Source organism: Ixodes scapularis, unplaced genomic scaffold (genome assembly GCF_016920785.2).
Source record: "Ixodes scapularis isolate PalLabHiFi unplaced genomic scaffold, ASM1692078v2 PGA_scaffold7__128_contigs__length_106722199, whole genome shotgun sequence".
In the NCBI taxonomy this organism is placed as follows: domain Eukaryota; kingdom Metazoa; phylum Arthropoda; class Arachnida; order Ixodida; family Ixodidae; genus Ixodes; species Ixodes scapularis.
This window is the reverse complement of record NW_024609882.1, coordinates 38,652,967-38,676,152: the sequence shown is the minus strand read 5'-3', so window position 1 is coordinate 38,676,152 and position 23,186 is coordinate 38,652,967. Positions and strand designations below refer to the sequence as shown.

Here is a 23,186-nt window from a genome sequence, read left to right as displayed (position 1 = left end):
GAGCCTAGTCTGCCTCAACGGGCGACTTATCTCCCACCTGTAGATGAAAAATTTAGCCAGTGCAGCACAACTGCTAGCCTGGGGTCTCAACGTGCACCACGCAGTAGTGATACACGACCGCAAACCGGTACGATGCTCAGCCACATCGAAACGGGCACGGGTGGGGGATTGAACCCAAGATCAGCGCGAGCTTTCGCTCCACGTGCTCCGAGCTTGTGTACGCCAGCCCACTAGGGCACTGATTCCCCCTGGCACTTTCTAATTTCTAACCTAATTTTTTATGAACGTTTTTTTTTCTTCATGCATTAGGATATCGAAACTCGAAGTTAATCGGATAAATCCAAATTCGCAGAAATTTTGCCGGCGACTGTTTTTCGGATTTTTTTTTTTGTACTTTATCTGAAAATACAAAATCCTAAATATCGACGATGGATGAATTATTTCATGCGTACAACTGATCCCACTAGATTGAGAACCGACTTGCGCCACCCAGCTTGATGTTTTTAAATGTAATCCTCCTACACCTGATCATGGCCCCCGAGATTTTTATCGCGTTTGCTGCGCTCCTCAGGCCATTGCATTCGCACGGTAGGAACTGTTACTGCTGGGCGCTTGGTGGCTCTCGCAACCAAACCGAAGAAAGAAATAGCTGCGAATTATCACCATTATCGTCGGTCTACGGAACTTAGGAAGGAACAGCGCGAAATGTGGTCCTCGCCTCTCGGCGCAACACACAAATCTTTGGGAAGGAAGAAGTTTGGTCGAGATTTGAAGGTTCATTTTTTTGAAGCGTGAAAGGTGTAGAATAAATGCCCACGATGTTGTTTTCAAACAAACTGCGCATCTTACCATTTCGGTATAAAATAGCAAGTCGGCTCAATCAAAATCAGGAAGTCGAGTCAAAATATAGTTTCTCACTAAATAGCGATAATGAAAGTGATTTAGTTCGGCTCAGGAGAGCCGCGGCACCGCAGAAAGGCAAGTCCCCCGTATGCCATGAAGGCCCATGGCGTCGCATCCAGCGATGATGAGATGGTATTGCACAGATGCATTATTAAAATAAATGGCAATGATAATTTAAATGGAGCTTGTGGACGAGCGTGAGGGGTTGATGTTGCGGTTGAAGAGGATGAAGAGTGTTAGGCTTGCAGAGGTCTTCGCGACGGTGGTCATCGTGGGGCATGGGCTGCTGACTTCTAGCAGGCCGATCTCGAGCGCCCGGCGAGGGCGTCCTACGTGCGCGGCTTGTAGACAAGCCGCCCGAATTTTCGGCAACGCAAGGAGTCCAGTATCTTAAATAGAAAAACGCAAAGGACAAGGAGAGACCAACGATACGAACATCATGTACTGGCTGGGTGGCGGTCTTCGCGAATGCGGGCTCTGAAGTCTTCCGGGCTTTCGGTTGACCTAATAACCGAGCAGTGCGACCATCCTGTTGATCGAAAACATGGTGTATGCCGCTGGTCCTGCTGGCTCCTTTACAATGGGAAAAACATGTCTTACACCCAGCTGGCTTCCTCGTCTTTAGATCTTGATTTCTGAGTTATCATCCAGTGAAACAGCGCAAATACCGGAGCAGCAAATAAAAATGAAAAAAAAAAAACAGATATCGTCTTACTTCTACTCTATTTTGATAATAAGAACAAGGAAGCTGCATGCGTCATGCTGCGGCCTCACACTTGACAGCGCGCTTTGAGGCGATTCTGTTTCCCTTTGTAGTTTGGTTCTAAGCACAGCATGCGGACATCTATAGAACTGACTCGGCTCGCTTTTTCTGCTGGGCAGCCGAGCGTTTGACAAGCCGGAGCAGAGTGCGCGAAAAATCTCGTGGGCCATGACCTGATACGCAGACTACGTTAGGCCTTTCAATAGTAATACTGCTGAAAATTATGATCAGTGTAACGTAATGCTTATTCGCAACGGGGTATGCGCGCCGTCCGCCCAGCTGATCGAAAGGATATTAATAAGGTAATTAATATTTATACTTCTCTTGACTTATGCCCTTAGTCAGACATTCTCCGCTTGGGCACCTCCACTTTGCCATGGTCTATTTATCCCTCTCTGCCCATGAACCCCGATTCCACCACTAAATCAATCTCGCTTTCGGCAACTGCTAAGTGAACCCTTTAAAGCAGTGGTTCTCAACCATCGATGTTTCGTGGACCCCTTGTGGGTCGGCGGACATGATGGGGGACCCCGTTCGTGGTGAAGGGAAGGGAAATGTGCAGGTTAAATATAATAATGATTTAATGAATGGATGTGACTAAGGGCTAGTGTGAACTAGAGTTTTCTTATTGACATACACAAGAGAAAACTCGCCCGAGAACTGAAACATTTCTTCTCAAGCTGAAAGAAGACAACTTTTATTGCCGGGCTTTACTGATGAGGCAGTGTCTGGCGGAACCCCTCTTGAGAACCGCTGCTTTAAAGTACGAAGTGTTCAGCCTTTTTCCTCCCCTCGACAAGGCTCCACACACTGTATCTATATATCCGGATATTTTGCTATGTGCTTCTTAGTTTGCCCATCTCCCACCCTGGCATCATACAATGAAGTGCCTCTAATATCGTCAAATGCACATACTTCCTCATGAAATATCCGTCCTGTGTTATCTACACGTAATGAAGCCCATCTAGTCCGCGGTCTTGCATCTTATATTTACTTTTTTGTGGCGTAAAGAGATATTTTCTTACCTGTATTTTCTAAAATGCATCCCTACCAGACATGTACAAATTACTCTAAAAAGGTAGTTAAGTTACTGAGTATCGACGCCAAAAAGTAATTGGAGTAGAGTAGAAATTACGCATTTGTAATAGTAATTGAGTTAACTACTAACTACTGTAAAAAAAGTAGCGAGTTACTTTGAAGTTACTTTCGAAGTTTCTTTTCATATTTTGTCGTAGCGAAATGAATAGCTGTTTTGATCCGTAAAACACCCTGCGAGCCTAAAATAAATGCAGTCATTTTATGGCTTGCATTGTCATAAAATAGTTTATTCGCTCGTAGAAGCAATTGACTTTCAAAGTTCTTGATTGGAGAGTTTTCCCCTTTTTTTCCCTAAAAACATTTCCAGCCAGAGCTAAAAACGCGTTCCACCAACGCGCTCGATAGAAGGGCAGCGTTAAATTTCAGAAACAGGCTGTGCAGGGTGGGGTAAGCCAGTGTCGGCATCTTAGGTGTCTATGACGAAAAATGTGAGGTTTGCCTCGGCTAGAGGGTCGCTTATAACTAGCTCTCCTACTTTTTCTTTCCCAAGTTTTGATTATTATGACTGGCCCCTCTTTATTCCCACGACGTTCGGAGAGTACGCTGGGCAAGTACACTTGACCGTTAAGTGTTCAAGTCTCACGCCACGACGATGAGATCATCCGAGTGACTGCGCGTCTCGTTGCAGTGCTAGTGCTACGTGGAGTGCCTTCATGTTCGCTGCGGGACATGAAGGCACCTTAGTGCTACGCTACTGAAAAAGATTATTTTGGTTTAACAGAACATGAAACGAAATATAGTTCGCCGCTGACGCCGGGTCTAACAAAAGGATCTCCCAAGGGTGACTTGCAATCCTCGTAGCCGACTACGGTATCCTGACGCGCCTGACACGCCTTACAAGTACATCGTTTTCAACAAAGAGGAGGTCTCCCTGGCGTGGAAAGTCGGAAGGACGCGAAGGATAACGTGAACAAGCATCGTCGCTCGTACAGTCGCAGCTGGAAGTGGGAACGAGCTCCCATGAACGAATTATCCGTGTCTGCGTTTGTGCGCGGGGGAGTCCGGCTTTGCAAGCGAGTATGCGCTGACGACGAGGCGACCATGGGAACAGGCGTCCAGCTGCGAGGTCATTCCTTTGGTGCCTCTCGTGGAACCCCCAAACCGCTTCCGGGAGAACTCACTAAAGGCAGACAACATGAAAACAACAACAACCCTCGGAGTGTCCCCGTTTTTCACGGTTGCAGCTGGAGGCGCGGCGCCTGCGTGCATTACCGGGTTAGGTCAATACCCGACCAAGGCTTGTTAAGCATCTCTTCCTGCGTTCGTGCGCGCCGGTGTTATGTTTTGGCTGCTCGTCGCCACCTTGTCCCAAGGACGCCTGTGATGCAGTTTTACGGCTGCCTGCCAAGTATAAATGCGTGGGAACGGAATGTGAGGGGGCCTCTTGTTCGGGAATGCCACTTCATCTGCCGGCGTCTTATTTATTTCTGCGCTCAAACTTTTGTGATGAGCAAAATTAGCAGTAGATTTCGAAAGTAGTTAGTAATTTGAGTAGAAGTTATTCGAAAAACGTAGTTAAATTAAACTACTAATTACCCAAATAAAGTTGGAATTGAAAGTTACCAAGTTACTCGGAAAAGTAGTTAAACTACTGTAGTTTGAGTAGAGTAGTTGAACTACGTCCAAGTTTGGTCCCTACTTCCAGCCAAAGATTTTTATCTGAGATTTATAAGTTGCCTTCTCCATCTTATGTCAAAACTCCTTGTGCACAAATATTAAAAAAAATAAAATAAAACCTCCAAGTGCCAATCGTTTCGCATTTCTTTCCCCTCAGTTTTGCAAGCAAAGCCACTGGCCGCCGCCATGTCCCTGGTCGTTCGGACAAGCCCGTGCAATTTCAAGCTTGTCAAAGCTATCTTCACGCGTAGGCTGCAAGTTCCTGCACTCATGGGGCATATTGTCGGGGCGCCATGTTTGCAATGGTCATTATGCGAACTGTATCTAATAAGAGCTTTCCTGCGTTCGAATGAAGACCATTGCATATCACCTTCGGTGTTTTGTCATATGTTCCTTAAGCTATCTATACCAACATCGTGTAGCTTAACTTCCAACTTTGATCGGGAATCCTGTTTTATTTCGAGAATTGCATTTCCGAATTATCAAACTTTCACAAGGCTTTATTTTTAAAGCGGTATCTTTATAGGCCAAACCTCGCCCAGGGTCACGTCCTCGTCCTCAAGCTCATGCTCTCATGGTTGTGTCCTCAGGGTCGTGTCCTCAAGGTCCTGTCCTCAAAGTCGTGTCTTCAAGGTGACGTAACGCCTCTGGCTAAAGCGATTGTGGCTGAATCATAAGTGCCTGTTGCGCCAGCTCAGCTTGCGCGCGAGAGAGAAGGAGAGAAAGAGAAGAGGGGAGGCAGAGAAACAGGGGGAGAGGAGAAGTTGAAGAGAGAGAGAGAGAGAAAGAGCGAGCGAGGTATGGAGGGAGGGAGCACCGGTTGCCCCAAACTCCGTTCGCTCGCGCACGCGCGCGCGAGAGAGAGAGAAAGCGAAGGAGGGAGGCAAGGAGGGAGGGAGGGGGGAAGGGAGAAAGCAAAATAGACCAGCGATGTTCAAGGACGCGTTATCAAGATCACGCAACGCGTGAGTGAGTGAGTGATATACACCATCTGCGATGCACAGGTTAGTCGCTTGGTCATGCTCATGTAAAATGGCCCTGTTTTGCGTGAATAGTGACTGTGAGTATGAGTGAGTGATTGAGTGAGTGAGAGAGGTATTGAGTTAGTCTATTAGAGAGCGAGTGAGTGAGTGAGCGAGCGGAGTGAGTGATATACACCCCCGGCAATGCGCAGGTTAGTGGCTTGTCCATACACATGTCAGATGGCCCTTTTTGAATAAATGTGAGTGTGAGTGAGGAAGTCAGTGAGCGAGTTGACCATGCTCATGAAGATGGCCCTGGTTTGCGTAAATCGCGATAGTGACTGGGATTGGGTTTTAGTTTCGTGGTGAATTCTGGAGGTGACTGTGATGACTCTTTTATACATAAATTTGAGTGTGAGTGGATTGAGCGATATGAACCCACTACGATGCGTAGATTACCCACTTGGCCATGCTCCCGTAAGAGGGCCCTGCATTGCATAAAGCATTATTGTAAGTGGGAGTGAATTCTAGATTCGGGTTGAATTCTGATGGTGACTGTGATGACTGTTTTGAATAAATCGTGACTAAGAGTTTGGGCGGGCGGGCGGGCGGGCGGGCGGGCGGGCGGGCGGGCGGACGGGCGGGCGGGCGGGCGGGCGGGCGGGCGAGCGAGCGAGTGAGTGAGTGAGTGAGTGAGTGAGTGATATACACCCACTGCGATTCGCAGGTTAGTCGCTTGGCAATTCTAATGTGAGCTGCCCTGTTTTTAATAAATCGTGATTGTGAGTACGAGCGAGTTTTAGTTTCGCTTTGAATTTTGATTGTGACTCTCTGTGATGACCCTACTTTGAATTAATTGTGTGAGTTAGGTAATGAGTGATGCGCAGGTTAGTCGCTTTGCCATGCTCATGTAAGATGGTCCTGTCTTGCATAAATCGTGATTGTGAGTGCAAGTGAGTTTTATATTCGCGTTGAATTCTTGTGGTGACTGTGTGATAACACTCTTTTGAATAAATCGTGAGTGTAAGTAAGTGAGTGAGTGAGTGTGCGAGTGAGTGAGTGAGTGAGTGAATGAATGGGTGAGTGGGTGAGTAAGTGAGTGAGCGAGCGAGCGAGCGAGTGAGTGAGTGAGTGAGTGAGTGAGTCGCTTTGTGAACGAGCGATAGAGCGAGCGAGTGGGTAAATGTGTGAATGAGTTAGATGACCGTGATGAGGCTGCGAGTGTGATGAGAGCACTGAGCTGTGGTGTGTGATGAGCGGTCTGAGCTACGAGTGTGATGACCGCGATGAGCTGTGTGATGATCGTGATGAGTTTTGAGTGTGATTAAACGTGAGTGTGATGATCTCTAAGTGCGATAACGAAAGAGAGCGTGTTTTTGTCTCGTCTTTACTCATGATGGTGAGCCGCTTTTTTGCATAAATTGTGATTGTGACTGGAAGTGAGGTTTAGTTTCGCGTTGAATTCTGATTGTGACTTTTTTGATGGCCCTGTTTTGAATAAGTCGTGATTGTGAGTGTGAGTGAGTCTTGATGAAGGAAACTGAAGTGATCGCGAGTGTTTGTAAGGTCAGCTGATAATGCCGACCTATGCTCATGGATATTAACGCCGTAGTGTCGAATGTCCCGCGTTGCTTGCCGGAGAGCTACTCGAGCAGAGGTGTAGATTTCAATACTGCATCAGATTCGTCTGAGACCCTTGATCAGTCAGCGAGAACACGAGTTCCAACCCAACGATGACGCAGCAGATTTCCATTTAATTCGCTTCAATTGGTGCTACGGAAACCTGCGGGTAAATATTTATTTTCTTACGAGACAATGTAGAGCATTGCGCAGGCTAGTCGCTTCGCCAGGCTCTTTTAAGCGCACTCGGATGATTTATTCACTCCAGTCGATTCTTTCCCTGGCTGTCTTTACTGGTAGCCGTAGCTGCCAAGCTCCACAAAAAAGTTTTCTTGGCTTAGCAACTTCCTTTCAAGATCGTCGTAGTCGTATTTTTCCAGGGTGCCGTCGTATTCTTCGGGCAGTCGTTCGCGAGGAATGAGCTTATGAAGCTTCTGGTAGTCGCGCCCAATGATGTGTATCTGAAAAAAGATGACGACCCAAAATGTGAGATCTGCAGTTGAGAGAAACTGGGTAAGAAGAGGAAACAAAAGCGCTGAGGGTCACCAGAACGGCGAGATCTGACTGGAATGATTAGTGGGTAGACCTAAAGCTAGCTGCCTCTGTCTCCGACTGCATTTGTGTAGCGCATTAGAACGCGTAACGCCGGCATCCGGCGTTCCCGTTCGAACGGGTTCGAACAGTGCAGCCGAGACAAAGGCAGCTAGCTTTAGGTCTACCCACTAAGCGGTCCAATCAGAGCTCGCCGTTCTGGTGTCCCCGCGCGCTCTCGTCTCCTACACTCCCCCTCAGCTTCTTCCCACATAGCCTCTGACAGTTCAAGAAAGGCAGAGCGTGCCTCAATATTTTCAAGCTTCTTGCTTCATGATTCGGTTGCGGCTTTCCTTATCGAACATTTCCGCAATCATATCAGCTGCAGAACGATAGGAACATTATCGGGGCTCGTCACGTAATGCGTTTCTTAAGAGGCCAGTGAGTATATGCGGAGCACAGGTTCGTCTGCTTTCTTAGCAGGGGTTGTGGTGTCGTCAGAACGACGCCGAGGTCTGACTGGCTCTGTTTGAAGCATAGTGGGTAGACCTCAAGGCAGGTTGCTTCGAGGTCTACCCACTATTCTTCAATGAAAGCCGATCATAGCTCGGCGTTTTTCCGGCGTCACCGCAACTCCTGCGCAAAAAGCTTGCTCTCCGTAAAGCCTTTAAAATCTGTTCGATAAAATTGGAAACGAAAGGAAGGCACCGGTTTTATCCCCAATTAGCTTTGTTAGAGGAAACCGCGAGTCAAATATCTTAAAGCAACTGGGATTTCTTTTTTTTTTTTGTGTTTTTTTTTACAACAGTAAGGCCCCCTTCAGACAGAGCAATTTCACCCAGCAACTTGACGTCGCAACACCACCAACACGGGCCGCCCGCGTTCACACGCAGCAACCGAATCGCTCCGACTTGCCATCATCATCATTAAATTTGATTTTTCTTTCACTATTTAGACGCCCAGCTACGCGCTAAAAACGCGTTCTTATATCTTTGAACGGCGTTGAGAATACTAACTAATTTTTCTGAAACTGTTTATTTCCGAAAACGATCCATTTCAAACCAGAAATAAGTCTTTAGCTGTCATCATCACCACTACAGGGCTGTCATGTGAAAATATCGCGTCTTTGATTGGCTGCAGCCGCTTCAACCGTCTTCGAATTGCTCCGAGTTGCTCGCTTGTTCGAGCCGGACCCGATCTCAGCAATTCGCGTCGATCTAGAGAAAGCTAGGGAACAACCCGCCAGCAACCTCAAAATTGCTGGAAAAGTTGCCCCGTCTGAAGCGGGCCTTAGAGCTTATTGTACAAAATTTCGAATTCACGCCTCGTCGCACGGCTAAAACGGTGGGAAAAGAGAAGATGAGAGTGGCCGAAGATGTCTGTACACCGAGCTCTGGTTGGAAAGATTAGCCAGCCGTTATCTCTATACGCACTCTTCGAACGCACTCAGACGCCAAGCGCCGGCGTACGGTGGTTATGCTCGAACGCTTTCAAACAGTGAATAGAGGGAAAGAAAGTTAATTTTTCCTCTACCCACCAACCATTCCAACCAAAGCTCGGAGCTCTGGCGCCCCCACGCGCTCGTATCCTCCTCTCCCTTGTTTTTGCCCGTATATTTAGTGGGCTAGAACCTGACTTCACCACGCTGTGAAACTTTTTTAAAGCGCAGCTCTTAGGCACCCGTTTCCAGCTTGAGCGGCGTCGGCGTTGGCGTCGGCGTCGGCATCGCCGTTGGCGTAACCGCGCGGTGGATTATGGGAAATGTCCCATAATGCACCACTCGAGCCCCTCCCCCGAGGTCACGTGACCCCCCCCGAGTTTACGAGACCCCCCTGAGGTCACGTGTTCCCCCCTGAGGTCATGTGACCCCCCCTCGAGGTCACGTGACCGCTTGAGGCCACGTGACCCCCTAAGGTCACGTGACCCCCCTGGAGTCACGTGAACCCCCTGAGGTCACGTTACCCCTGAAGTCACGTGACTCCCTGAGGTCACGTAGCCGCCTGAGGTCACGTGACTCCCTGAGGTCACGTAGCCGCCTGAGGTCACGTGACCCCCTTGACGTCATCCGACCTCCCATGAGGTCACGTGACCTTAAGGAGTCACCTCTCCCTCAGTACGCTTCCATCCTCCTCCTCAAGAGCTGCGCTCCAACCGGCGTTACAGGGAATTGTAAACGGCTTTCATTTTTTTCTGCAAGCACAAGTAGTTTTTACTTGTGCTTGCAGAAAAGAAAAATCCTGGCGATGTAAGTTATAGGCTGCAAAGGTACGTGCTCGGCACCAACGCCCCTACAATTATAGCCCATGTGACGTAAGTGAAAGCCGCGTATATTTCAGTTTCAAAAATATTACTTCTAGAAAGTATATAGCAAACGATAGAAAATCAGGTTGTTATCTTAGTTCCCGCGGACTGTAGAGATTCAATACACCCAATTTCTAATAAACATATTGTGGAAGTTTTTTGGTAGAAGTATGAACGGAGCTGATTTTTGTGGCGCTGTCACGTAGCAGCTCAATGGGATGCTTCAAATATTCTTCGTCGCTCTAAATGAGCGCCGCGAAGCTCCTTACCCTCCTCTGAAGCTTAGGCTTCAGCACCAACTTGACGAGAGCGTACAAGAGCTGAAAGACTGGAGGGTTGTTTACGACGTAGATACCCCTGAGGCGCACGGGGTAGCATTCCTGCAATTAAAAAGACAAATATATCTTGGAGCCTATCTGCTATAGCCCTTTTCATTGAACGCCTTTTGTGTGCGGCCATCTATTTCCACTGGTCTATGGAAGGCGTTCTGGGCGTGCGCAGTAGCTCTTGCTTGGAACAAGAAACCAAGTGGTAATAATGAACCAACATCGCGTTCGACCACAGTTGCATCCGGTGTCCCCCAAGGTAGTGTCCTCGGGCCTTTATTCTTTCTAATCTATAATGGTGATCTCTCTTCTGCTTTAGAATCCCCAACTAGACATTTCGCAGACGATTGCGTTATTAATAGGAAAGAGGAAAAACACTACACACAACATTTACAATATCCTTCTAGACGATATCGGTGCAATATCTTCATTTTGCTTCTTGTAGCAAATCCACATTAACACTTGCAAATGTAAAACAAAAGTCAGTAACTAAATCCTCTACCTAAACGGTTAGATAGTACTCATTACTAACACAACAACTGGAGCATCATTGTACAAGTATGCCATATTATTTAAAGACCATTATAAACAGTTCTATAATTGCTGAGTCTGATCTGCATTTCACTGCACTATTGAAGCGCGAGATTATTAAACTGTTTTTTTTTTTTTTTTGCACGATTTTGTGTTGTCTTGGCACCGTCGTCAGTTTTGTTATTATCACTTTAATGACACTATCTTTATCGACCGAAATCCGGTTTTGCTTTTTTGTGTTGTTGCGCCTTCTTTAGTGGTGAAGGACAAGATGTGTATTCTTAATGTGGTTTTCATTTAATAATATCTACCCATGAGGCAAATAAAATAAAATGAACAGTGGATCCTGATTCTTTTCGTCGGTCACAGTCGTAGTTGTTTTTTTATTAATAATTTTGATAAATTGAACCATCATGGAATCAATGTAGTTCACAACATGTGTGCTGTATGGTAACCAAGAAAATAAATTCGTGGTTTTCAGTCATGTTATCTTTAAATCGAAAAATGCTTCACCCATTCAACAAAAGTGTCATCAGCTTCCACATGTGTTCCTGAGATTACAAACCTGCGTTGGTGTACGATATCAGTATAGTATGCATACTATTAATTAGGAGCAATGTTACGGGGGTTGGCTTTTAGACACTTTACGCACGTCTTGCAGTTGTTGCAATCGCCGAATAAATGTAAACCTTTGCAGTTGTACCTGAACTAGCTTGAACACCCTTCTGATTTCCGACGGTGTGTAGTGAAGAAGGTGAGTGAGGTGAAGTTCTTCCATGTCCACCAATGCCACGACACCTGCGATTTGAAACGCCTGGTTCAGCAGGGTCCATTCTGCTGAAACAACGACCGCTCTGAGGAACTCGACGAGCGGGCAAACGTCCGGGTTCCAAACACCTGAAAGGAAAGAGAGACATGAATATACTGATGTACTCTCGACAAAGGTTGTGCGAGAATGAATCGCCTGGCTTAAAATTTACAGGATGCAATGTAGTCGAGGTAGCACTTGATAGTGTTTTAACAAGCTGATCTTCGAAATGCCTCCGCGCCTACTAGATGTTTCTGCTATTACGTAGTTTCCACCTTACTGCGCATTGCCGTTCCTGCACAGCCTCCGCTAAGAAAGGAAATAATGGGGGGGGGGGGGGGGGGGGGGGGGGGGGACTAAAAGAGGAAAGCGTTAGCGCACAATTTTCACCATTCCACTCCGGCCTTCAGCGCGGCCTTACGCAAGTGGTCGCGCGCCCTCTGACGTCAAGCCAAATTCTACGCCCCGTTGCTGACAATCTCTTCCACGGCCATGCTGCGGTGCGACCACAAACCACACGGTCAAGTAAAGTTCATTCAGGGTTTTCATTAAAAGATATCACTATAAAAAATGAATGGAGCTCGTTTTGGCCCGACCACTCTCACTGTGTTGCTCTGTGGAAGATGCTGGGGGGGGGGGGGGGGGGGATATTGGAAATACGGGGGCCGATTATAGCTCGACGATACTTGACAACGTAAACAATCTGCGTTTTGACCTTCACCGTTCCCTTTCATCTTTTGAAAGAGTCACCGTGAAACCCGAAATTGCATAGCGTTTCTTTTTTTTCTTTTTTTTATAACGTATTGGACCACTGCTTTTAAGTCTCTGCTACCCCACGGCACATCAGACATATAAATTTAAAATTTAGCAGGCACCTGGCGTCACGTTACCAGATTACATGACGCACATCGCTGTGTCAAGTTGCTGCTCCACTTTATAGTCTCACGTCACTTAGAGCCAATTTCACCGCTAAATTTAGTGGGAAAGTGCATCGACGGATAAACGGACGGACGGGCGAACTTTTGAGATTAGGGAGATTCGTTTAAAGACCTTTCAGAACTAGGCTGAGAATGGCAGAGGTAAGCACTCTGCTGCCTTCTCCTTGCCTTCGGCGGGTGAGCTGAACCAGCTGCACTGCGAAAGACCCAGAAACCAGCAGTGGCTTTGCTCATCCTACCTGCTTCATGCCGTTGGACATTCGTACTTTGAGGAAGTTGTTTTTTGAACATGTTCAGCCAAGTTGGGTTTGGTATTATGTGATCGTTCATAAAAATCCGGAAGATTGTCCCCCTCGAAGACGAGGATGGAAACGTCAACTGCGCAAAAACGTCAAGACGCGCTTACGTTGTGTCGTGTTTAAGCGCGAAACACATGTACGACGAAAACCTTCCGATCCGACGTGCGGACTGCCGGAATGACCTTGGAGGGAGAGGGTTTTCGAAGCATCGGAGAGCGTTGAAAACCCTCGCCTCCGACCGTCGTATTGCGCGGTCGGACGTCGGATCGGACGGTTTCGTCGTACATGTGTTTCGCGCTTTAGAGTGCGGTGCCGGGGACGCGTCTTGGACGTGTGTGTTTACCGTCTTCCCCCGCCCGCAAATCCAAAACGGTCCCAAAGTTACGAAAAAAGACGTCAGAGATGCCGGCGTGTCATCTTGTTGGATGTCGTAATCATGATGGTTGGCGCTACGATTCCCGGAAAGAAGGTACGAGAAAACGCGAGTGTCACTGTCGTTGGAGAGCCCCAAACTCATTTCTGTCGAAGTTTACGTGAACTGTGTCCAGATGGAGAGCGGCTTGCCATAGAACCGGCGTCTGGTCCATCCGCCACCGCTGCGATGGCACCACCTGGCCGCCAGGGTCACGGTCAAGATGATGCTTCTATGACCGCATCAGGCAGAAATCGAGGGAGTACTTTCTAGCGATGTTGTCCACGTTCCTCCAAAGCAGGAACTACAGCTCGTTTCTCGTTCCTTCTCTATCTGGGAACGAGGTACCCATTACAAGTTCCAGCGGCTAGAAAAAAATGCGTTCCAATAACTCCATAAGCCCGTGCTGTCGCCCATGGGCTTATGGAAGATAGCTTATGCGGTGTGCTCATTGAAAAGGGAAATGCGGAAACACGAGGAGGAAGACGGGGGGGGGGGGGGGGGGTATCACAGCAGGGACCTCTGCCCTGTGCTCAGACTCACAACCAGGTTTTGCTTCCCTTTCTGAGACAGTCCGGAATTCCCCATGACCTCGACTTTGACTAAGCTCCCCTTCGTTCACGTCTCCGGCCTCCGCTGAAGATAAGCACCGCAGAGCGGAATACGGAGAGAAAAGCCAGCAGGCGTCACAAACTACGTCACAAAGGGAAGCTGCTTTTTCTAAAGCGCTTGATAGCTTACTCGCCCGCGGTTAGGGAGACATGAAGGCACCCTACACTCTAAGAAAGGAGGGGAGTTCGAGGGAGTTAGACGGCGTGACAACACCCACAGCGTGCGCTAGCACCCCTTCGGAAGGAATATCCTCTCTCAAATAGAAGGAGCGAGCAAGGGGAAAGAGAACGGGGTGCTAGAAGAGTCCCCTGGGGATTCGAAAGGATAATGGGAAGGGGAAGCCTTCCCTCGGGCCAGGCTTCCTTTGCTTTAAGGGAACGTGGATGACTAGCCTTGTGAAAGTTAAATCCGATCCTGGAGTTTATGCTTTTACTTTACTTCTTTTTTCTTTTTTGCTTCACAGATTCTTTGAAATTGCTGACGTTCCCTTTTTGTTCGTTTTTCTCTTTTACGTTTTCCTATTTACTTCCAAGTTCAAAAAGTTACCTGACTGTTTCATAGAGGGCGCTGGCGGGCAGCTCAACGTAGAGTGCCTTCATACACACGCGCGCCTTTGCTTGAGTGGTGACATCTCAGCCATTTTTCCGCTCAATTGTTTTTCATGCCTTTTGAAGTGCGCGTAATCCGGTGTCACTCAGCTCGAGCGCGTAGCTTTGGCTAATGCACAGACGCCATTTTACCGCCCAAGTCATGCAGCGAGTGCGCGAGAGCGTCAAGCGCTGGCACATTCAGTGCAACAATGGATGTCTTCACCCTGAGACAGACAGACATGCAGGCACCCTAGGTCAACGTAGAGTTGCTGTATAGGTCCCTACGGGAGCCAGAGTTGCGCGTTCATGCATGGCATGTGGATACAGCTCCTCACGTGACTGAATTCGGCGAATAGCAGCGCCGCGCGTTCGAGGCGCGCTCAAAAGCCAGGGAACGTACGCCGGGGCGCGTGCAACGTCTACTTTGCTGCACGACACTTGATACGGCTCCTCACCTGATCGGATCTCTGCGAATAGCGGCGAGGGCGGCACGCGGCACGTGGAATCAAACGCGCAACTCTGGCTCCTGTAGGGAGCCTATAGGAACTCTAGATCGACAGACCGACACACCATGCCGTGGCTTACATTTTGCGAGATCGAGTTTTTACAAGCTTACGGTTGAGCATGTAACCTTCAAAGGAGGTTTAGATTGGTCTTGTTTACGCTTCTGATACAAATGTCTTTGTCGCTGGTCTCATCCGGTAAGATAGAGGACACAAACCAATGTGAGACAATCTGGGTAGCTAAAACGAAAATAAAAATATCTCGCCATTAATTTGTTTAGCGGTGGGAGACACTGAAAGTTGCATTCCGGTGACAACCAATTTAGTCAGCTGCACGCGCTGGCGACCGAAAAACTTTTAACTTAGGAAATATATAGCAAAAAAGATAAAATCGTGGAGAAAGCGTGAAGACAGCATTTATTCTAGATTTGAAGTTCCGCGGGCACGACGTTTTTGCGAACTCTCGAAGCTTACTCGATATTAATTTATGCCGCGTTTTATATCTCGTACAAATAAATTGTGAAATAAAAAGCCCGCGACCATACTCATTCAGAGCACAACTTTTCACAAAGTTTTTGTTACACAGCGCCCTACCTCGCCCAACCGAAGTTATTAGTGCTGAGGAGTCAGGACATCGTCAGAATTTTTTAGTTGGTATGATGACCCTCTCTGTTCGCGTTAGGATATTTTAGGGTAAAAACTTCTGGGAGCCATCCTTTTTTTAATTTTGTCAGTTTGAGAAGTTTCTTGACTGCTTCATGTACGGCGCTGGCGCACTGCCTGGTGGGCCGAGATGCCATTCCGTAAATTACATTTTGTGTGTTCCAGTTTCGACAAGCTTACGGCCCTGGCGTAAACTGCGAGTGGATTTTAGGTCGTTTTCGTTTATTATGTCCTTGTTATACGAGGGTTCCGACCGAATAGAGGTAACATTACAACGTGAGACAGGCTGGGCGGTGGATCGAAAACAAGAATATTTAAAGGGGCGATGGAATGGTTTTAATGCTGAAGGGATTCGCAGCTTGTAATTTTTGTATCGTTTATCTTAAAAAAAAAAGATAGAAATCACGTCTATTTTTTAAAATAAATATCGCGATTCCGTTTCGTAAAATGCAAAGCAAAAAACGGTAATATCTCGGGTCTTTAAACCACGCGCGGCGGCTGGAGTGACGGATATTTGGGTACATCTGGGTGAGTTTTCGCGACGCCATCTGCATGAGGCGCACAAAACCATTCTCTATGATGCTGTGGTGAAAGAATGCGAACACACACACGTTCAGACACAAAAGGGACGATGAAAGGGGGCTCGACCTTAAAAAGACTATTTACAGAACCCAGACACACGGGTTAAACCTGTGCTCCTGCTTTTATGCGAATGACTTTGGTGTAGATAGGTGTGTCTATTTCCGCTTTCAAGTCCAACAGGATGGCGCCATTACACGCGGGTACGAAGGAGTGCAAAAGGGTCATCTTGAAAAATCAGTTTGTTGGAACAGTGTCGTGTATGAAATATCTCTAGCTTGCGGGTCTACGTATGTAGGTCAAACATAAAGACGCATTAACGACAGATTAAATGAGCATAAAAGGAATGCCAAGACCCATACAATGACCTCTGAAATAGCTAAACGTGTTCGTGAGCAACTCTGAAGTTGTGGTTGGGGCCCTTTTTAGGGAATAAAATGTACAAAATGCAAAACATGACCTTTTTTTTTTTTTTCTTTTTTGTTTGCAGGGTTGTGTTTTTATACTTTGCTTCACGATTCCGGGGTCTGTAAGGGATTGTCTCTCTAAGTTTTCGATGTGTTACGGTTAGAAAATTGGCTTACAACGTGTTGTACTAGGTTTAGGGTTTCATGACGCAAGTTATCGGGAAGGGGCGCGGCATGGGCAGCACAGGGAGGGCGCTCCTGAACGATAAAAGGTGGCCTGCATGCGGACATTCCCCAATAGAAACAAAGCTCCCGAGCCCCGCAAGTTCACTTTTCCCCTCTTCTCTGGCGTTCATGTCCGCCCATCGTCTTTTCTGCGTCCCGATCAATATTATAACGTTAACAGAACGCCCTTCCACGTTTCGCGTTAGTGCGATGACCGGCTATTCACATGCTTGTTTTACAGCAATCTAGGAATCCCACGCATTCATCGAAGTTCGAAACACATGCTCCAAAAATAAAACAAAAACAGCACCGTGATTAAGTCTAACAAATTCAGTTTATGTTTTCGGGTGTTTGCTGCAATGCACTCTATTTGACATGTCACAAACTCAAAGGTATGTACATATCTTCTGTGAGGAGGTCTAGGCAATCAAAAGTTGTTCTGGATTGAAACTGTTCCTACTGTAGACGGATAGTTTTGCCATCGCAGTGCGGAAGCTAACGTGGGATCTTAACGTTCATCATGCAATAATAATAAATTTTGCCATGAAACGATACTGAATTTAAAGATTAAGCACTTCAAAAAAGAATGCTGACAGAAGTATGTGAACTTCATGCTCTCATGCAATGCCTCTGAACTGTGCGTTTTTTTTTTGTTTTGTTTTTTTGTATAGTTTTAAAAGCACAAGCGAACTCCTCTTGCAGTCGCTCCTACGCAAAGCTTGCTGACGCAGTTTCGGGAAACCACGACATTGATATACCACGGGTATGCCTTCTGAACTGTCGTGAGTGATATTTGAATGGGGTTCATGTGTTGGACTCGAGCACTGCGTTGGCACTGCACTTAGGCTTAACTGCAATTGATGCCTTGCGGGACATTCAAATTTTGGCTAGAGCTCAATCACTGCAGTGACCGCCGGAACAGCCAAATGTACGAAGTGGGGAGTGCGTACGGAGTGCGGAGTGCGGCGCGTGCACCGTTCATTGACAACCGCTGCGCATTGCTGTAATGATCATTCGCGGCACATCATCTGCAAGAAATACATAGGGCAGGCGAGCTGGTTGGAAAAGAACATGCTGTATTTGTAAACCCTGGGACGGAGAGAATTGAAAAAAAAAATAGACAACACAGCTCATTGCCTCAAACTTGTGGCCGCTTTTTCTGTTCAAAGTGCAAGAGCAAGTTGTTTTTATTAAATATTTTCTGCGACTACTCGTGCGCGGCCAGAAGTGCTAACAAGTGTTTGATAGGTTATAAACTGGAGGTATCTGACGATAGTGGAGAACAGTTTTATTGTCCCTTTATCGCACTCCTGTACGATGATAATCCGAATCCAATGGGGCAGTGGCCGGGATCTAAATCAGTAATTCTACAAAAATTCACAACCTTTTTTTCCATTACATAAGCAATATTACGACTTAAAGTGAGAAGCTAAAAATAATTTTAAAAACTTCCATAAATATTCGTTTCTCGAAGCGAGAGTTTTTTTTTTTTTTTGTTTTCTTTTATACACAAGACGTGGATACAGGACGTCAGAACAAGTCTGGTCAATGTTTTATTCATTGCTCTGCTCTCCCATAAAAGCACGATGGAGAATACAGAGCGCGGCCTAAAGAAGACGAAGTAATTACGAAAACTAACGTCAAGGTGATCTCTCCTGAGGCTCGAAAATGTTTTCGCTGAAGCTTTCCCAGCGTACGCTCACAATGGAGGCAGGTGCGCCAGCACCCGGCCGCTCCTCTATAATCCCTTACGTCCTCCAACCCGATTTCGCTAAGCTAGGGGAAGGACGGACTCGACAGGTTTGTTGTTCCCTTCTGCCCTTGGATGGGCATTGACTTTCCTCTAAAGTCCGGTTCAAAGCCGTGTCATCCCGTACCCTTATGGCGTCACCGGCGACGTAATACGGCTACGGGTGTTGTAAAAAAAAAAAAAAAAATTATAAAAAAAAATGCAACAACTAGAGGTTCAGGGCGAGGGAAAAGTACGCTGGGGAGGGGGAAGCAGGCGGAATGGTGGATAGAAGGAATGTTCTTTCCTCTCCGCTCCAGCAATCCGTCTGCTTCCTCCTCCCGTCCTACCTTCAACGGCGTGCACCAGTGTCACTTGTTCGTGACTTCCAAGACATCTACAAAAATTGTCGTTGTTGGTGGCAGTCGAACAGAGAAAGGAGTGCGCCAAGCGTTTTTAGAATCGGCCCTCAAGGTGTTCGTCAACGAGACTGATGATTCAGGTAAGATGTGGCGCTTCATATTTCTCTTAGTACAAATTGCTTAGAGCGCACTGCTTCCGTCAAATTATATTTAAGGCCATCGGAATAGTCTGCTGTCGACTGGTGTTATAATCGAATAATTCGTGCTAGAAAACAAAAGTCGCATAGTCAATGGCTTGCCGAAATTGGCGAGCTCATGTTGTAAGCAGAAATATTCTCGGAATATTTATTTAAGTTCCAAAATGTTAAATACCGAAATATTGACATAGATATTGGCTTGTCTAGAAAATTCTTGCCTAAATAAAATACTACAAAATGAAAGAGCTCTCAGGGGAAATTCAGTAAACCATTCATGTATTAGTGTTTCAAAGCATCTCAATCGCTTGGTTACTAGTAGGGCTAAACGTCGGTAAAAAAACATGTTAGCACGATTAAATATTTTCTCTTATTCACTTAACTAATTGATTAATCGGTTTCGTTTATTACCATGAATAATAGACTAAAAAAGTCAAAACGGGATATTTTGCTTTCGCTGAATATTGTTATAAACGGCGCGATATACAATTCAGGACTTTAAATCAACCTTGATGTGTAGTTGAAATCAGCCAAAAGGCATCCACACTCCCAATTTATTACTCCAGCCGCGGAGGCAAAGAGGTTCCTTCATATTCTCCGGCAATAGCGAACTGCTTTGATTATGCGCTAAACGGACTCTCGCCAGGCGCTGAACGTTACTGGGACACGTATAACTTCCACTTGCATTACGGCGAAGACGTGTTTATCGTTGGTGATCTGTTCAGGACTTTGAGGGAATGAGAAGAGATTGTTGTTTTATTCACTAGGTAGTAGGGTCCTTGTTTTATCTATGCTTAACATCTACTATATTCAATCTTTTTACGCTTCTTCAGATTTATACTAATTATTTCCAAGAACAATATTAATTTCAGACAATCATTTTTGTTTCCACAGATTCCCAACAAATTTGAGCAGCGCAGTGATAAGGTGCCTTATGAAAGCCTCACTGTATTTTTCGAGTCAAAGTCCTAGCAGATCCTTGAACTGACATGGAGAAGGTGGGCTCACGAAGGACGCCTCGCTATTCCTCAGACATGCGCAGCTGGAGCAGAATATAGCTAAAGCAACCGATCAAGAAAACCTACCCATCACAAAAATGCAGCGAAACTCGAGTCGATGTCCTCACAGAATACGCGGTGGGTTAATCACTTTGATCTACAGAGCTCTTCAAGCGAATGACGCAGCTCATAACACTGTTTAAATCGAAAACGCGATCTGCGCAGGACCATATTTTCCTTTTCCTGTGCGTACCTGGCGGGGTTCCTTTCGAGTCCTGACAAATTACGAAGTTAAACTGGCCCAGTTTTCTAGCTTAGTACATGACCAAGTCGTGTGCGACGTTTCGAGAATTGGCGTTGCACTAATTGGGTCCAAATTGAGCTAAATTCATATTCGAATTATATGCATCCCCTAAACATGTGCCCGCTTCGTACTAGGCACATGAAGGTCATATGTATGTTAAAATAATTTAAACACTACCTGTTCACTTCATCTTGTGATATGTGAGCATTTGGTGAAAGGCCTCAACAGTCCATGCAAAGTTAATGGCTGCGAACATCGAAATCATTACGTGACATTAAAAGAAAAATTATGCACTCACACAGCATACGGAAGCAGGCAATCTCTGATTATTATATCTAAATATGAAAAATAATAGAACGTATAATCATGACCCATGTTTGCATACTTTTTTTAAGTGCGGTACTTTATTATATTGCAGGTTCCAGGAGAAAGATAAACTCATCTGACGGTCCTATTCTCTACAGAGGACGCCTTCTATTCTGCAGCTGTCCAAGTCCAGGTAGAGGACCTGTCGGTGGATGTTGGCGACGTCATACATGGCTTCAGCCTCATAATCTATTGAACTTTGGATATTCAATATGCAACGGGGATCAAGTCCACCTTGGCTCTCTTCAAACGTACGATCGGGCTGAAAGAAACACCACTGGAAAAGGTTGCCCTGAAGCTTCTTGGCAGGCTACAAGCTTTTAGTAATTATTTTTTAAGCTTTTGACCTGTATCAAGTTTTTGATTTTACAATAAAAACGTGGTTGACAATATTGTTGGCTGACATGACTGGCAGGAATTTTTTTCAAATGTCTGGATTGTGTGTTTCTAGAAGTTTTCAGTTAAATTTTGATGCCGGCACGTTGCCGTGGGTATTATTCTCTTATCCCTGAAACCTCCTCGAAGTGCCTCCTTAAGGAACTTGACACGCAAAGAATTCAGAACTCTCTCGTATGACAGCTGGCCTTAGGAATCATCGCCCCTCCAGCACACCTGAACAAGCCAGTTAGCTGAGTTTCGGGGTCTGAAAAAGTGCCTTCACTATTTGGAGCTCCGCGAGACCCATGGTGTAAAAAAGCGACCCCAAAAGTGGGGAGTCGCGGAAAACCTCGAAGGTTGTGTATAGTGTCTGACAACACTCGCCATTAGGGGGATCACGCGAGTCTCTAGGTATAAAAACGGGCACCACAAAGCACCCAATTCAGGGGCGATCAAGTGATTCCCTGAGAGTTGTAAGCGGTACTAAATAATGCCTGGATTTACGGGTGTCACATGAGTACCTGGGTGTCACAAAAGGCGCCAAAAAGCACCCTATTTAGAAGGGATTCGTTGACTCCCTGAGAGTTGAAAATGGTTTCATATAATTCCTCTACTTAGCAGTGTAATATAAGTACCCGAATGTAACAGAGGGCGCCTAACAGCACCCGAAGTAAGGGGTGTCGTTTGAGGCCCGTGGACTTTGAGGGGGGTGCTAAGTGATCCCGTATATCTGGGGAGTACTTGAATTCCCCAACTTGAGAGGATACCGCAAACACCCCAGGGGAGTCACATATGGGACACGGTCTAACTCCCCTGAGGGGAGTACCCGCATACACCCTTTTTTCTTAGAGTGTACCCGCGATACGACTTCCAGTGGCTGAAAGTTAATAGAACAAAAAAAAAATAAAAAATAAAACGCATGAACGGCTCTAAAGTCTGGATACTTGTTACACTGGGTCTTCAAGCCGACGTCGTAGGCAATTATTTGTGTACAAAGCTGCTTCATTTTGGGGTGGCAGAAGAAATTTTAGGGGAGGCGCCCGCCACCCCTCGCATCCCCTTGGCGCCGTCCCTGGTGCTCGGAGACAGATCTCTATGGGAGTTTCCCAATTGAGTGTTTTAGTAACGTTGGTGCAGGGGTTCACTCTTTGGACTTTAGAATTTGTTCCCAACTGATTCGAAGCAGTTTCATGGTGTCAAATGAATGCTTTAGAAGCTCGCTCCAGTCCCCGCGCTCCAGCAGGGTACAAATGATTGGCATATTCTGTTTTTTAGACTGCTCGCTCGACTGGCAAGCCTGCCCGCCACTGACGTCACGGCACTGAAAAGTGCGGGTATATTTGAATGTTGGTTTTTGCATCATTTTCATTTGCCGATTTCGCAATAACTATTGTGAATTTCGCGATACTAAATAGCATACCGGAATGGGTAAAGGCCGGGGAGTCAGAAAATATAGTTAGTTGAGGTAGCTCAAAAAATCGCCGGAGTACCCCTTTTAAGGCAGCGCACGACTAGTCACATATAAGCACAATAAAGTGATTTTTCTTTTATTCAAGCTCGCAGTTTTGCAGCCTCTAATGCTAACTTGTGCGTGATGAAAACACAGGCCCTTTTGGTTTTCCCGAGCCATGGCTGCGGAATATGCGTTCTATAGTTTTTTTTTTGTTTTTCTTTATTTACACATACTTTTAGCTGACAGCTTGGCTGCTGCCAGCTGCCAAGGCAGGAGGAGGCATTGACAATTGAATTACTCATAACAAGCAATTTATAACAATACAAAAAATAAATACCAAACAGTGACTAAACAGTTGATGAACTTGAAAAGTAACAGTAAAGCGCTGTCGAAACCTCTTGAATAGTTGAGGCACTCGTAATGTGAGCTGGAAGACTGTTCCATTCGTCAATTGTGCGCGTGAAAAATATTTTTTAAAACATTCGGTACAACAGTAGGGTACGACAATCGTGTTTGTATATTTGCGACTTGTATGACGTCAGGAATTAAATTGCATAAATTTGTTAAACAAGAGGCGAGAGGACTCATGGAGAATTGTATTTAAGAGCTTGCGTGGATTAATCCGGAGACGAATCGACAAAAAGGTGTTTTTAGATTGATGATTAGTATAAAGCGTTTAAGTATCACTCACTTATCGCTTTTTGCCTGCACTAC

The 23,186-nt window shown here is 46.2% G+C and overlaps 1 protein-coding gene across 3 annotated transcripts in view; it reads right to left on the bottom strand.

Moving 5' to 3' along the window:
• Positions 1-7,105: 7,105 nt before the first annotated feature.
• LOC8027329 (alpha-tocopherol transfer protein-like) overlaps positions 7,106-23,186 on the bottom strand; it is a 36,710-nt gene continuing 20,629 nt past the window's right edge. For 2 of the 3 annotated variants that reach the window (XM_040218187.3, XM_029979558.3), the window contains exons 4-6: positions 11,356-11,549; positions 10,065-10,175; positions 7,106-7,424 (exon numbers count right to left, since the gene is read on the bottom strand). In XM_040218187.3, the coding sequence (XP_040074121.1) occupies positions 7,254-7,424; positions 10,065-10,175; positions 11,356-11,549 (476 nt within the window). In that variant the 3' untranslated portion in view covers positions 7,106-7,253. The remainder of the gene's footprint in view (positions 7,425-10,064; positions 10,176-11,355; positions 11,550-23,186) is intronic. The other variant, XM_040218194.3, reaches the window with a different exon arrangement.